Source organism: Lontra canadensis, unplaced genomic scaffold (assembly GCF_010015895.1).
Source record: "Lontra canadensis isolate GAN:19392208 unplaced genomic scaffold, GSC_riverotter_1.0 scaffold134, whole genome shotgun sequence".
NCBI lineage: Eukaryota > Metazoa > Chordata > Mammalia > Carnivora > Mustelidae > Lontra > Lontra canadensis.
In genome coordinates, this window is record NW_022631128.1 from 2,862,183 (window position 1) to 2,878,683 (window position 16,501).

Here is a 16,501-nt window from a genome sequence, read left to right on the forward strand (position 1 = left end):
GGGTGGGAAGTAGCACACGGAGGTAGCAGTGGCAGCATCCATGGGCTCAGGATGAAGTGGGCTGTGACGACTTGGGTCTCCATCAGGGGGTCTTGTTGCTGATCTTTTGTCCAGCTCGAAGTGCTCCATGGTAGAGAGGTAAAGGTTGCAGCCCGGGTGAGGCTGGTCTGCAAGGAGCTCTGTGGGATGTCGTCGTCCACACGCTACAGCCAGCAGCAGCAGGTCTTGTCCTACATGGGCAGCGAGAGCCAGATGCCACCATCCAGTGTGAAGAACCACGCGGCGTGCCCTCTCCCTCACACCACTCACTTTTTGCTGGGCCCCACAGTGGACCCCCCTTCTGCCGGGGATCCTCCAGAACCGGGATCCTGCCGCCTTGGAATTCTGCCCCGTGCAGCAGGCACATGGCCCCAAACTGTCCTTGGCTTCCGACAGGTACATGTGCACCATGAAGTTACTGTCTCAAGCAGACACGCTGAAGCCCAGCTGGGTGTTGTCCACCAGGAAGTCCACGCTGACCACCTCCAGAGGCCTGGGGTCCCGGGACTGGAGGTTCGCCATCTTGCTGTCTTCTCGGTAGTGTAGCCGGGAGGTGCTCCGCATGACGCGAAGCGGGGTGAAGAGCTTCACGCTGATGCTCTGGTGGAAGGATCTCGGGATTTCAATGAAGCCCGTGTCTCTCCTGGCTAAGGACGCACACCAGGGGCCAGTGACAATGACACTGAGCAACGGGGCCCCGTCTGTTCCTTCTCATACAGGACCTTGAACTTTTTCTAGGTCACATGGTAAGCGTATGTTTAGTTTTTTTCAGAAACTGCTAAACTATTTTCCACAGCGGCCGGACCATTTTGCTTCCCACCAGAAATGTCTGAAACAGGGCTTCTGCGTATCCTTGCCAGCATTTAGTATTATTGCTGTTTACTTAGTCTGGCAGTCTCAGTAGGTATGCAGCGATCCTTCATCTAAGTCCTAATATGCATTTCCCTGAGGGCTGGTGTTGTCGACCATCTTTTCATTTGTTTATTTACCCTCTGCATATCCTTTTCAGTCAAATGCTTCTTCCTGTCTTTTGCTCCTTTTCTAATTGGGTTGTTTGTTTTCTTTTGCTGTTCAATTTTGAGTGTTCTTTATATATTCCATTCTTTTAGCCCTTGAAAAGTGCTGTGCCACTTTCTTCAGGCCTCCACGGTTTCTGCTGAGAAATATGCCAATGGTTTTGTCAGCCCAAGTAAGGTGTCCTTTCTCACTTGGTGCTTTCAAGATTTTTACTTTGTCTTTACTTTTCAAAAGTTTGATTACCATGTGTCTTGGCATGGATTTGTTTGGGTTTATTTTGTTTGTGATTTGCTCAGCTGCTGAACCTGTAGGTTGATGTCTTCCCCCAAATTTGGGAAATTTTTAGTTATTGTAGCTTTCTGTCCTTAAATTTCCATTTGGTTCTCCTTAATATCATCTGTTTTTTGGTTGAGACTTCCTATTTTTTCACTGATTTCAAATCTGTTCTGGAACCACTCTTTGAAGCATTTTTATGTCGAATGCTTTAGAAATCCTTGTAATATAATTCCAACATCAGCGTCACGTAGATCTTGGTGTCTGTTTACCGATTTTTATTAGTAAGATTTTCCTGTTTTTTGTTATGACAAGTGATTTTTATTTGTATCCTGGAAGTTTTGGTTGTTACGTTATGAGACTTTTGATCTTTTATTTAAAAATATTTTCTTTATGTATTTGAGAGCTGGAGCGAGAGAGAAAGCATGGGCGCGCTTGCACACGCGCAAGCAAGACAGGGCAGGGCAGAGGGAGAAGGGAATTCCTCGGTGAGCCGGGAGCTCAACCTGGGGCTTGATCCCAGGACCTCAAATTATGACCTGAGCTGAAGTTAGATACTTCACTGAACCACCTAGGTGCCCTGAGACTTTTGATCTTATTTAAATCTTGTTTAGCTGATCTCCCCGATACCCTGTCAGGAAGGGAGTGCCACATTGTTACAGCTAGTTGGATGTAGAAGACAATATTTCCTACCTTGTCTTCACCATGGTCAGGAGAGGCACCTGGTTACTATTGGGAATAGGTGAGAACTGAAGCTCCCCACTAGGCCTCCATTGACACCACTCAAGCACTGTGTCATTCATCAGGCTCCAAGGTCCCTAGTCAGTTTTCTTTCTGTTTCTTTTTCAAAACCTTTTTCACTTTGTTTTATATATACCATCCAGGGGTTTTACTTAGTTGGAAGAGGAGGGTTAGGTGTGTTTGCTTCATATTATGAACTGAAATGTCTCCTTTTCCATTTTCTCCTAAACCCATTCTTACCCAACTTCTATCTTTCATGGCACTACCAAAATTGGTCTTGTCAAAGTCACCAGTAATTTTCACATTGCCAAATCCAATGTTGTCTTTATTTTTACTTGACCCGTCAGCTATATTAAACTCGGTTGATCTCTCTCTTTTTTTTAAGATTTTATTTATTTATTTGAGAGAGAGAGAGAGAGAGCACAGGCAGGGGGATCAGCAGAGGGAGAGGGAGAAGTAGACTCCCTGCTGAGCAGGGAGCCCACCGCGGGACTCCATCCCAGGCCCCTGGGACCATGACCTGAGCCAAAGGCAGATGCTTAACTGACTGAGCCACCCAGGCGCCCCTAAACTTGGTTGATCTTTCTTCCTAAAACACTTTTTTCACTGGTGCCTGGGTGGTTCTGTTGGTTAAGCAGCCCACGCTTGATTTCGGCTCAGGTCAAGGTCTCAGAGTCCTGGGATCGCGTCCTGCATCTGGTACCCCCGCTCAGTGGGGGGTCTGCTCCCTCTCCTGCTGCCCCTTCACCCCCCTCTCTCTGTCTCAAATAAATAAAGAAATCTTAAAAAAAAACACAACACTTTCTTCACTTGTTTCCAGGACACCAAACCACTCAGGATTTTCTTCTATCGCATGGCTTTTCTTTCTTAGTTTTCTTTTCAGTTCCTTCTTGGCTTCCTGATTACTTCCTGTAGAAGTATTCCAGGGTTCCGTCTTGTCCTAGTCTCTCCTGTGTCTCTTTCTCCCTTGGTCATCTGATCCGATTTCATGGCTTTAAACGCCATCTACTGTCAGCTTTCAAATTTGTATCTTTGGTGCAAAACTTGGCCCTAAACTACTATACACAACTTGTATATCCAGCTGCCTATTTAATATCTCCACTTGGGCATATAACACATAATTCAAAATGTAAAATGTAAAAAACAAAACTTCTGATCTCCACCTTCCCCAGAGTTGCTTGTCCTTCATTATTCCTGGTTGCTCAGGCCACAAACCTTGGGCTCATTCTTGACATCCCTCTTTCTCTAACACCTCACATCTAATCCATCAGCAAATCCTGATGGTGCCACCTTGAAAGTAAATACACAGTCTGACCAGTTCTGATCATCCTCACTGCTATCTCTTTGGTCCAAGCTACCATTATCTCTTGTCCGGGTTGCTGAAAGAACCTCTTAACTTGTGCTTCTCCCTCTCACTGAACACAGTAACCACGGCAATCCTTTTAAGAGAGAAGTCAATCAAATCACCCCTTTTTTGAATCTTTCCCATGACTCCCAAGCCGAGGCTCAAGCAAGAGTAAAATCAAAGTCCTGTTCAGCCTCTATGATCCATCCCACCGTGAGTTCTCTGACCTCATCACCAACCAATCTATCTCTCCCATCACACTATCCTCCTCACTATTCCCAGTCACACCAGGCATCCTCCCTTCTAAGATCCTTCACACTTGCTTTCCCTCTGCCTGCTGTACCCTTTCTCTATGTTCCCGCATGAATTATTCTCATGCTTGCTAAAGGTTCTTTTTCAAGTGTCGACTTCTCTCAAAGCCTTCTCTGACTCCTCTATTTTAAATTGTAACCCACCCTCCAGATCTCTCCATACCCCTTTGCAGATTCTTTTTTACCTTACCTCCGACATATACTATATAATATTCTTATTTATCTTGTTCATCCTCTGTCTTCACTGCCCTCCAAAGAGTATAAGCTCAGTAAGGGCATGGACTTCGTTGTTGTTGTTCACTGCTGCATTTTCTGTATCTGGAACAGTATGGCACATGGTAAGTCCCAGTGTATAACAAATGAATATGTAGTCTGACTTTGGTTGCAGTGTCCCAGTTCTTTTTTTTTTATTTTTAAAGATTTTATTTATTTATTTGCAGGGAGAGGGAGAGAGATAGAACACAAGCAGGAGGGCGTGGCAGGCAGAGGGAGAAACAGGCAGGGAGCCTGATGTAGGACTCGATCCCTGGACCCTGGGATCATGACCTGAGCTGAAGGCAGATGCTTAACTGACTGAGCCACCCAAGCATCCCTGTAGTGTCCCAGTTCTAATTGGTAATGGCTGCTTCATTTTTCACGGACTTGGAATCTTATAGTTTTATTTTATTATTATTATTTTACCTCTGTGACATCTTAGAGTCAACTTATCTATTTTGCGACTGTTAGATTCTGAAGGTTGCCAGAATAATAGACCAGTAGTAACAAAAAGTAGAATGCATTCTTGTCATATTTGTATCTACTTTAATAAATCACCATTCTGCATATTATAAAGCACAGTCAGATAAAGACAAATACCATATAATTTCACTCAAAAGTGGAAGTTAAGAAAAAAAAAATGAACAAACGGAAAAAAGAGAGAAACAAACCCCAAAACAGACTCTTAACTACAGAGAACAAAGAGGTGGTTCCCAGGGGGTGGGGGCGGGGTGGGGAGATGGATGAAATAGTGAAGATCGAGAGTACATTTACCTTGATGAGCATTGAGTAATAAATGGAATTTTCGAATCACTATACTGTACACCTGAAACTAATATAACTCTGTGTTAACTATACTGGAACTAACATAAACAAATGAAGTGACTGACAAAAATATATTAAAAATGAGATAATCAAGCGAAGAGATAATACAGATAGGAAAAATAGAACGTAATTCGAGGTGAGGTTAATACAAAACGCAATCTGTAAGCTTCCATTCACTTTTTTTTAAAGGATTTTATTTATTTATTTGACAGAGAGAGGGCCATAGAACACAAGTGGGGGAAACAGTACAAGGAGCGGGAGAAGCATGTTTCCCACCGAGCAAGGAGCCTAATGCGGGGCCTGTTCCCAGGACCCTGGGATCATGACCCGAGCCGAAGGCAGCCGTTTAACCGACTGAGCCACCCAGGCCCCGCTTCCGTTCACTTTTGGCTCTGAGCTGTCTAGTAGCCAAGGCAAAAAGGGAAAGAGAACTGGCAAGCAGGATTCACCGATCCCATTCCTAACGGAGAGCAACGCCCTCCTCCGGGGAGCCATGTTCTTTAACCCACCAGTAGATGGCGGACATTTCACATAGATCACAGAGCCAGCCCTTTCATTCAAGCCTGCTATACTGAGCCTGGTGTCAATAACAACATCCATTCTCTGAATTACGGGCCTGGTTATATGGAGCATTTACTTCTTAGTGCAGTTCTGGGGAGACGCTATTATTATCCCCACTTTAGAGATATGGAGACTGGCTCAGAGATAAAATCTCTTGCTCAAGCCTGGATTCCACACTGGCTCTTGTTCCGGACTCTGCTTTTTCTGTTGCCACGCTGTCAATCTGCTGTCATTTGGAAAGCTAAGGCAGGTTTCCTTTTTTTCTGATTGGTGGAGCTCTTGGGAAGCTGTCTTTGACCCAAGGGCTTTCTTTGTGCCTAAATTCAGGCTCTGACCCTAAGTAGCTGTTTCAGACTAGGCAAATCACTTAATCTACTTGCCTCGGCTTCCTCCTCTGACAAATGGGAGTGCTAACATCTGCTCCATGGAATTCTGAAGGTGGTGTGAGGATAGAAGGGGGAAAGAGAGGTGAAAACGCTCTGCAAAATAGAAAACGCTGTAAGAATGATGAACCGAGCATTTATTTTACTTATTTAAAGACTTTATTTATTTGAAAGAGAGGGAAAAGGAAGAGAGAGAGGGGGAGAGAGAGAGAGAGAGAGAGAGAGAGAACAAATACATGAGTGAGGCGAAAGGCAGAGGGAGAAGCAGATTCTCCACTGAGCAGGGAGCTGGACATGGGGATCGATCCCAGGACTTAGGGATCATGACCTGAGCCGAAGGCAGATGCTCAACGGACTATGGCACCCCTAAACCCAGCGTTTATCAAGTGCCGACTATGAGCTGGGCACGGTGGCAGTGCTGGAAGGCAATACTACTCAAAGTGTGGTCTGTAGCCCAGTACCAGTCCACAAACTGTTTATTAGTGGTCTGTGACAAGAAATTGAGAATAAGTGTTTCAAAACCATAATGATTTGACAGAGTAATTCTATGTTGAATATAATCATGAAAACACTGGGCTTGAATTTTGTATGTGTGTATTTTGATTTGATATTGCTAGTATTTGGTTTCTATTGTATTTCACCAAAGTATTGGTACACGATGGGTTCAGGAGGAAAATGGTCCTTCCTCACAAATGGTTTGAAAAGTACTGCTTCGATGAATAGAAAGGAAATAGAGGATGTGGGCTGTGTCCTCAGGGAGCACTCATGCTCGTGGGTGAACAGGTGTCACAGTGGTTCTGAGACACCATTGCTGCCGTTCCACCTGCTTCAACTCCTTCACGGAACAGTAGGCTACACAGAGCTAGATGTACCTACAGATTTAGAGACCTGTGAGTTCTCAGATCAAACACACTCTCCTATTTGCCGTCTCAGAATACCAGCAGCTTGAATCTAGATAGAATCGGACTTCTCTCAAATAGAGAGCAATCTGATACATGATTTTTTTTTAAAAAAATTTTATTTGTTTATTTGTGTGTGTGTGTGTGAGAGAGAGAGAGAGAGAGAGAGAGAGAAGCAGGCAAAGAGAGAAGCAGGCTCCCTGTTGAGCCAGGAGCCCCATACAGGGCTCTATCCCAGGATCCTGGGATCATGACCTGAGCCGAAGGCAGACGCTTAACCAACTGAGCCATCCAGGCGTCCCTGATTTTTTAAGAGTAAAATTTTTTAAGAGTAAAATTTCTCATGGAAACCATCTGTGAAAAATTATGCTGGGCCCAATTAGAGAACTGTAAAAACTGGGTTTTTGTATATCATAGACTTTCCAGTATATGCTCACAGGCTAACGGCATCTTTCTGTAGCTGGTATTAAGGCAAAAAGCTAACCAACGGTCCTTCAGTCTAAACACTATTGTTGAGGGGCTATTCAAATGTTTTTCCACATTACTTTTCAGATATATAATCGAATAGGTAATACGCTTCCATGGCACAAAATTGAGAAAGTACTCGGCTCCACATCTTGCTTTTTCATAGATCTTTATGTATGAGTACATAAAGAGTTTTCTCATTGGGTAGACATACCAGTATTTATTTGGTCAATCTGCTATTGATAGATCTGGTTGCTTCTCATTTTTTGTTATTTTTTAAAAGATTTTATTTATTTATTTGAGAGAGAGGGAGAGAGCAAGAGAGCACAAGCAGGGGAGAGAGGCAGGCAGAGGGAGAAGCAGGCTTCTAGCCCAGCAGGACTCCATCCAGTACCCTGAGATCATGACCTGAGCCAAAGGTCATGATCCCAGGACCCTGATCATGACCTGAGCCGAAGGTCACTTATCTGAGTGAGCCACCCAGGCCCCCATCATTTTTTGTTAATCAACACAACGCTACAGTGAATAACCAGCCTTGCACACATAACAGTTTAGACCAATGCAAACATAACTGGAGGAGAAATTCCTAGAAATAGAATTTTGGTATGAAAGTCTCATGTATTTGTACTTCTTATAGTTACCGCAAAAATTGTCCTCAATTGACTAGTTGCCCTCCCATCAGCAATTTATGAGAGGACTTCCCCATCCCAGCTTTGTCAACGCAGTGCATTGCCAATGTTTTTATACTTTACCAATGGTATCTCACTGTAATTTTCATTAGTGTTTCTCCAGTCATGAAGTTAGTTACCATTATTGACATACAAACCCTTTGTTAATTTTGATGCTCAGCTGTCCAGATACAGAGCAATTACAAATGATCCCAGATTTGTCAGAATTTTCTAACCTACTGCTTCGATGGAGACCCCAAACTAGAGGACGTTGTTCATTTCCTTTCATTCTGCCCCATTTTTCCAGAACTATCTAAGGCGTTTCTGGGGCACCCCAGATATTTTATTTTAAAACCAGTATTTTAAAACCAGTATAAAAACATGGTGCCTGGCACAACAGGAAGGGTTCAAACAAACTGTGGAACAAATAAATTAAGAACACCACCAGAAACATTCACTCACTACTTCATATGGCTATGTACTTATGTAACTTTCAGTCTGTGTTTGCAATGACGATTTCAAAACTAAAGATAGGGCTGCTTTAGACATGACATTTGATATGCCACAGTGAGCTATTGTTCTGGGGCTTTTGCTTTTGCGAAATTCACTTTCAAGGGCTGCCTTTTATTTTATAGAGAAATTCACTGTTTTATTCTTTCTTTATAGTTAACTTCTAAGAGCACGTTGTGTTTACTTTTTGCTTTATAAGACCTGACATGGCATTTGACCCAATCTGTTGACCACTATGGGGGGAGGGGTGGGAACATTCTTAAAAATTCCTTCCACGGAGGTGGGAGGAAAGCAGAGGACTCATTTATGTTGATTTAGCTACACTCTTTTGGCCAGATTCCTTTGTGACCACGTACGCTCACTTGTGGGACACCTGGCCAAGGATCTCAGGGGGAAGAGAACACAGAGTGAACAGAATCTATAACTCTTGATTAAATTATTAACTTTGCTTCATTAGCACTACATTCTAACCACTTTACTTGGCAAGGTATTGTTGTATAGGTATTTATTACTCGCCACAGAATTAGCTCCTGCAAGTCTTGTGGAGCCAAAGGCTGAAGGAGAATTCATCATTATCATTATCATCATTAACAGTAATACTAACTGACATTTATTGAGTGTTAATCTTTTTCTATTTTACATCTATTAGTACCTTGTATCCTATTATCCCGTTTTACAAATAAAAACCCTGCAACAGAATGGAATTAGGTAACTTGAACGAGGTGACACAACTATTAAGTGTCTGAGTCTATTTGGTTCTGAGGCCAGGCAGTCTGGGTCCAGAGCCCTCTCTCATAACTGTTTTGTTTTGCAATTCACAAAAGGTGAAATAACCTTTTCCTCCAACCTGTCAGCAGTCAGTGGCGACACCAAGTGGTAATATTTGTGTACTGCAGCCCTCTCCAACTTGACAATCACTCTTGCCCAAGCTCTCCCAAATAAATTTATATTTGCTCACTCTACAGAGGTAGCTTCATGACAAGTCTCCTTCCAACCATATTGCTATCCTTCAACCTCTCCTTTTCTTGTCTCGGAGGGAAAGGCATTTTTTCCAAGGTTAGCTTCTGTTTTGCATCACATTTCTATCTCCACGTATTTTACTCCATTATTTATCCCTCCCTTTTCTTGCCTCTTCAGTTTCTGTTTCACCAGTGGCTCTTCCTGCTCAACCTACAAATAAGCTCTGGATTTTCCTATCTTGCAATGAGAAAACCAAACAAATGAACCTCTCTTTGAACAATCACCCCAGATTCACTTAAAAAAAGAAAGATTTTATTTATTTATTTAAGAGAGAGCAAGAGAGAGCGAGAGAGAGAGAAAGCATGAGCGGGGGGAGGTCAGAGGGAGAAGCAGACTCCCAGCTGAGCAGGGTGCCCAACTCGGGACTCAGAGCTTGGGACTCGATCCTGCGACTCCAGGATCATGACCTGAGCGAAAGGCAGATGCTCAACTGTCTGAGCCACCCAGGTGTACCCCCCCGCTGCCAGATTAACTTTTTAAAAAAAGGTTTCATTTATTCCTTTGTGTGTGTGTGAGAGAGAGAGAGAGAGAGAGAGAGAGCGTGAGCACACAAGCAGGCAGAGGGAGAAGCAGGCTTCCTGCCAAGCAGAGAGCCCAATGCGGGACTTGATCCCACAACCCTGGGATCATGACATGAGCCAAAGGCAGCCGCTTAACCGACTGAGCCACCCAGGCATACCCAGATTCAGTTTCTTAAAGAAGAGTTCCAATAATGGGATTCTCTTGCTCAAAAACCTTAATTCTTTCTCAATCACTTTCTGAATTAAGTACAAATCTCAGTCTGACATTCAGGATCCTCCAAAATTTGGCCTGAATTTCTGGCTGTTTCTCCCTGACACTTCCCTACCCTAAGCTTCAATCATACAGGACTACTCACATGTCCTCATAGGTGATTTCCTTTGCACAAGTTACTATCTCCACTTGGATTTACGTTTATCAGAGGACTCAGCATAACTTTCCCTGGATTCTTTCTAGTTACTTATGGGTATATCCCACGCACCCACCCACCCACCTGTTACACTGTGAGTGCCTGAAGGCAGGGACTAAATGCTACCAGGTGAGAAGGTAAAAATTAGCTTGGACCAAGAAAACAAAAATCTGGCTATTCATCAGGCTGGAGTAACAGACACAGATAAAGCCAGCTGCAGATTTTATAGGGAACAATATTTCTCCCAAAGACACAGTGCAGCTGTAAACTGATAACAACCCCCTTTGAGTGACCACCGCCTTTTCTTTATTCAGCAAGAAACTTTGTTCTCTATAATCACAGACTATCAGAGACTTTGCTGTTTGAAATCATATCAATGAGAATAAAACATCCCACATTTGTCTGGAGGACATAAGGTTCTTGGACCCGAAGAGGCAGCCTTGATTTCCTATCCAGGTGTAGAGCTTTGGATAAGGGGTATCTGGACACAACATTCCGCATCTATTTTTACTTTGTGGTTTCCAAGGAAACAGTCCTCTGGGTTCGTTTCACAGTCCAGACCTGATGTTGACCCCTTCACACAGTCCTGCTTCCCACTTCCCAAAAACAATCCTTCATTTAAAATCTATCTAAACTCGACCATTCCCTCAAATTCTGTAGTGACTGCTTTTCTTTGTTTGCTGAAGTGCCCCATGGTTTCTCTTGTGGGTGGTCTTCTTCATTGCAGTGGTCAAAAAGCCTGACTTTTAGATTACCTGGATTGATTATATGGATTCCGATCTCAGTTCTGCTGATAACTAATTAGCAGGATCACCTTAAAAAGCCAATGCACTCCTCTGGCCTATTTTCTTTTCTGTAAAATGAGGGGCTGTTTCTTACAATTCCAGGTAGACCTGGGTTGGACGCTCAGTTCTCCCACTTAAGTGAGGCCTGTGAATTTTTCTTTTTCATTTTCTTTTTTTTTTTTTTAAAGATTTTATTTATTTATTTGTCAGAGAGAGAGAGAGAGAGCGCGCACAAGCAGGCAGAGGCGGAGAGAAGCAGGCTCTCCGCCGAGCAAGGAGCCCGATGTGGGACTCGATCCCAGTATTCTGGGATCATGACCCGAGCTGAAGGCAGCGGCCCAACCGACTGTGCCACCCAGGCGTCTTGATTTTAGCTTTTTCTGAGCCTCCGTGAAAACCGCTGCGTAGATTATCGTGTTGCAATGAAGATCCAGTTGATTGTTAAAAGCATCACTATATTCCATCATTATTCTTACTCCTCTTATGTGAGCTCAGACAAGTTACTTAATCTTTCTGTGCCTCCGTTTTCTCATGAATAAAAGTGGAGAATAATAGTACGTACCCCAGTGCGATTATTGCGGGCATTAAATGAGATGAAAATGAGTTAAGGGCTTAGAGCAGTGCCTGGCACATAATTAGAGTCTCCAAATATGTGAGCTAATGTAACTAGTATTAGATTACTACTAGCTGTTCCGTGGACCAGAAGTTCAGGATAAACAGTTCCATTCTAAAGACAAAACCCCAAAGAACCGTAGCCCAGGCTGGAAACGGTGAAACATAATGGAGCGTTCCTTTTTCAAAAGCAATTGGCACGCCCAGCACTGGGTTAAGGACCCGCCCAGTCCTCATTAAATATGGCAGCAAGCGGGGCCGACCTACTGCGGCTGCGCACGCGGAAACTCCTCCTTCGCCGCTTTCTCCGCCGGGCCGTCTCCCCTGCTCGCCTCACCCCCTGCCCGGGCGGGGCAGAGGTGCGGGGAGAGGGCCGGCCGGGGCGCGCACGCGCAGACCTTGACTCTGCTTGGCCGACACTTGCGAGGCGTCTGTCACATGAGCCGCGCGCCCGCTCCGCTCCCCCTCCTCCCGGCTGGGCTGTGAATGAAGCTCTGCCGGCTACGTGGGGCGCTAGCTCAGCTGGGTGTCCTGGACGCCAGAGCCGTCTGAGCGCTCGGCCGGCCGGCGGCCGACACGGGCTCCGCCGCCCCCGACCTCGGCGACAGGTAAAGACAGATGGGCTGTCGCTTTCCCAACAGGTCCTTCGTGGGCCGCTGGCCCCCTGGCCGGCTCGCGGAGCACCCCCAGATCGCAGCGACACGGGGGAAGCGTTCCTCCGCTGGCTCGGCCCCCCGGAGATGGGGGTTCCCCTTGCCCGGCCGCCGCCGCCTGGCACTCGGAGGAGTTAGACAGGCTAGTTCTAGCCAGTGCAGGGCGGCATCTTCCCGCGAGCCCTGCCCTATTCTGCGAGCCGGGGTCCCTGCGCTGTCCCAGCGAAGTTTTCTCGAGGAGCGGCGCCAAGCCCGTCCCGCTTTTGAATGGGGGCGGGGGGAGGCTGGCTGCAAGGCGTCCCCTTTCCAGGACTGGGGCAGAGTGGTTTTGGTTGGTGAAGCTCTGTCGAGGCCCCGTTCTTCTTCCTCGTGCTCTGGACTCGCAGGTTTGTGTGGGTCTTTGCGAAGTGGACTCCGGGCTCTCAGAAAAGTCGGTGCTGCGCGTTTTCCTCCCCCCCCTCCCCAATTCACGCGGGTAGCTTGTTCTCTCCAGGCTTTCTAGGCTTGCACTGGAGCGCCTTCACCGCGAAGGCGAAAGCTTTACGTTCACGCTGATGCACGTTTACCTTTCTTAATATTTCAGAGCAAATCAGTTTCCTGGAGTGCCAAGCGAAGTTGTCCGTGTGCCCGTGAGATAACGTCAGTGTAAGCTACCCCGAATAAGTGAGGGAAATCGACAACCGTGGAGCATAAAAATCCAGTAAGAATCTGCTTTACAGTCATCTTCATACATTTATTAGCAGCTACCCGGCTTTAACTTCAGAGATGTTAAATTTCGCCTGGTCCCATGAGGCGCGGACCACTACTTAACTGTACACGAAATAAGGGGGGGCGGTGGGAAGACAAACCAAAACAAACTGTCCCAGGTTCCGGATAAGTCATCAGAGCGCTTTTTCCTGGTGAATTCATCATTGGACTTGTGAGTTCCTGAGTTTTCTTGGACTTTGCGAACCTTTCCTTATCCAAAGCATTGTTTTTTCTCTATGGGTGCTTTTGGGACTGTGTACACATTGACACTCTTGTCCTTAAAAAAAAAAAAGTCATTAAGAAAGACCAAAATGATGATTCTCAAGTTCGTATTAGTCTTTAGTGTATGTGCGTTAGCATTTTCACTTCGAGGGTGGAGGTGTTGCTGGTCTAAGTGATGGAAATCGCGAAGTGTAATTTCATGTTGACCAACTCAAAAAGGTGAGGACTTTTTCTTAGACAGAGCTGATGGCTTGTATGCTAAATAAGGAAGACCAGTTTATTAATTAAGAACTTAAGTGGCCAGGACTTTGTTTAATATATTAAGCCTCTGAATCAAATGAAGTAGATACTTCCTTCGCCCCCTTCTCATTCCTAGCTCCTTTCCTATCCTTGCAAATTGTGTTGTCCCTAAGACTGAATTGGACGCTGTAAATTTAGGAATTAGCTGAATTAATTTGGTTGTACTTAAATTAGCATTCTGTTTTTACTTTTTTTTTTTGTCTTTGGTTCTTCTTTCCCCTGAATATGAAAGCAATATATGCTTCCTATAGGACATTGGCAAAGTGTGGGAAAGTATAACGAAGCAGAGAGGAAGAACCATGACCCCAAGGGCATTGCTCTTTAACTTTTCTTTATTATGCTTCCTTTCTTTTCCATCCCGATACAGGGGTTATTATAAAACTTGAAATATTACAAAATTTGTTTTCCTTTCTACTAATTTTTTAATGTAAAGTTGGTTTGGGGGGGTAGGTGAGGGCATTGGATATTACGTGGCTCTTCATTCCCTTCACTGTGGAACTTCAGGGTAGGAAAGAAGATTTAGTGGTTATCTCACTCAACCACCCATCCTTTGAGATTCTGAAACCCATTTACTGAAGATCCAGTGTTTCATGCAGAATTGGACAGCACTCAGTGTCTATAGTAACTGACTCTAGAACTTCCCATTCTTTTTTTGTTTTAAAGATTTTATTTATTTTTTTGACAGAGATCACGAGTAGGCAGAGAGGCAGGCAGAGAGAGAGGGGGAAGCAGGTTCCCCCCTGAGCAGAGAGCCCGTTGCGGGGCTCGGCTTGGTCCCAGGACCCTGGGATCATGACCTGAGCTGAAGGCAGAGGCTTTAACCCACTGAGCCACCCAGGCACCCCCCATTCTGTCTTTTTAAAGTGATACTTTGCTGGGAGAAACTTGACATTGCCCTCGTCTGCATATCCTCAAAAGAGAGGTTCAAAGAGGGACAGGAGGTAACTTTTAAGGATTTGAAATTTTTTTTTCCATTTAGGTATTCATTTTTCTGTTCACATTTTCAGGTTCAGAGCGTGAGCTGCTTGCAGGAAACAAGGCCACGCAGCTGCTGTTCCATCTACATCCCATTCAAGCCTCCTTATAAAACTGGAGGAATTTGGGAAACTGAGTGTGTGACCCCCAACGTGGGAGAGGACAGGATCAAGATGGCCATGTGGCAGGGTAAGAGATCAGCACTTATTTCTCTGACTGGTTTTTCCTCCTTCTCTGTCCTCCATCCCAACCCAACCCCCCAAGCCAGTGGCAGGCAGCCAGCTGTTTCTTTAATTTAACCCTTTGTCTCCACAAGGACAAAGGATATTAATTTAAAAGAAGTTGCTGCTAGCTAGAAGTTTAATGAATTTTAAGGTAGGGGAGGAGGGGTAGGGAGAGGGAAGTAAGCTGGAAAATGTAATGCCAGAAGCATTTCAAAGAACTCCCTTCGTTTGAACATGTGCTTGTGGGGGGTTATATGTGAGGAAACAGAGGATTTTTTTTTTCATATTTGTGTTTTTCATTTGTTTCCGGCAAATTCCTATCATAAGGTTCCCGATAGTGGGGGAGACAGATGTCAGCACCTTTCTGGCTTCCTCTTCCCCATAAAGACTTTAAAGCATATTTACTGTTATAATGTTTATATTTGGTGATACAAGGAAAATTCCTATTTTAACAATGTGAACTACCCAAGAGCAAAACTCAACGATATCTTGCCTGATGGGTTTACATCTCTTGTGAACCTGAGAATTCCTACCACATACGAAGTTATTTTTTATTTTTGGTGGGGATGAGGATTGTGTCTTTGGGAGACTATCAGCATTTCTGGGAGTATGTGGGATTTTTATGTTTCTCCATAGGGCATGTGGGTTTAAGAAATGATAGACAAATGCTGCCCAAACTGGTTTATGACCCATAAAAGGTTAAGGACCACTTAGGTGGAGCAGAATATGCAAGAACTTGAATAGCTATAAATTTTCAACAGGTAGGTTTGTTGGTTGTCTGAAGTATCTGTCAAAACTGTCTCCTGCTGGTTATGACTTCAAGTGTGAAGGCACACAAATGTAACATAGTTTTGATGTACAAGGACTGTCGGTTTGAAGATGTTTATTGAAATGGGATTTGGGGATGCCTGGGTGGCTCAGTTGGTTAAGCATCTGCCTTCAGCTCAGGTCATGTGGGATTGAGTCCCACATCAGGCTCCTTGCTCAGCAGGGAGTCTGCTTCTCCATCGTCCTGTCCTTCTCCCTGCTTGTTTCCTCACACTTTCTCTCGGACAAATAAATAAAATCTTAAAAAAAGAAAAAAGGAATGGGATTTGGCCTGTATTGCTTTGCTTTGACGAACATAGTGGATGCTGATCAGGAGCAGTTTGGAAGTTCCTGTTCAAATCCTGAGACGTTCTTTTATTCAACAAGCATGGTACCGAGATGCATAAAACAGAGACCTAGAGGGCTCCTTGTCTTATGGGAAAGAGCGACATCTAAACAAATAATTGTGTTAGGTTGAATTAAGTGTCGGAATAGGGAGAGGTGCAAAATGTGACGGAAGCCTAGAGAAAAGCATGCCGAATTTTGAATTTTGAGCTCGTCTGAAAAAAATGAGTGGGAGTTTGCCAGATGGGCAAAATGAGAGAATTGCATTCTGGGCAGGACAGAGAAGCACTGTTTGGGAACTTCCAAGTTACTCCGTTTGTCTTGTGTGAGATGTGTGGGCCACGACCTCGGATGAAGCTGGGAAGGTAGTCGGAGGCCAGATAATAAAGAACCTTGTATGTTCTAGGAAGGATTTTACACTTTATCCGGGAGACAAAGATTCTAAACAGGGAAGTAACATAATCAGATTTTGTTTTAGAAAGATTACTTTGGCAGCAGTGTTAAGGTGGAGTTGGAGCTGGAGAGAAAGCAAGCCAAGAACCGGTTGGAAGGTTTCTGGTAGAGTAGTTGAGGGAAGGAGATGGTGGTCTG

At 44.6% G+C, this 16,501-nt stretch overlaps 1 protein-coding gene across 1 annotated transcript in view; it reads left to right on the plus strand.

Moving 5' to 3' along the window:
- Positions 1-12,065: 12,065 nt before the first annotated feature.
- The window catches only part of CLCN5 (chloride voltage-gated channel 5), a 147,403-nt gene continuing 142,967 nt past the window's right edge, over positions 12,066-16,501 (plus strand). The window contains exons 1-3 of the mRNA XM_032843044.1: positions 12,066-12,245; positions 12,874-12,990; positions 14,567-14,723. Of these exons, the coding sequence (XP_032698935.1) occupies positions 14,708-14,723 (16 nt within the window). The 5' untranslated portion in view covers positions 12,066-12,245; positions 12,874-12,990; positions 14,567-14,707. The remainder of the gene's footprint in view (positions 12,246-12,873; positions 12,991-14,566; positions 14,724-16,501) is intronic.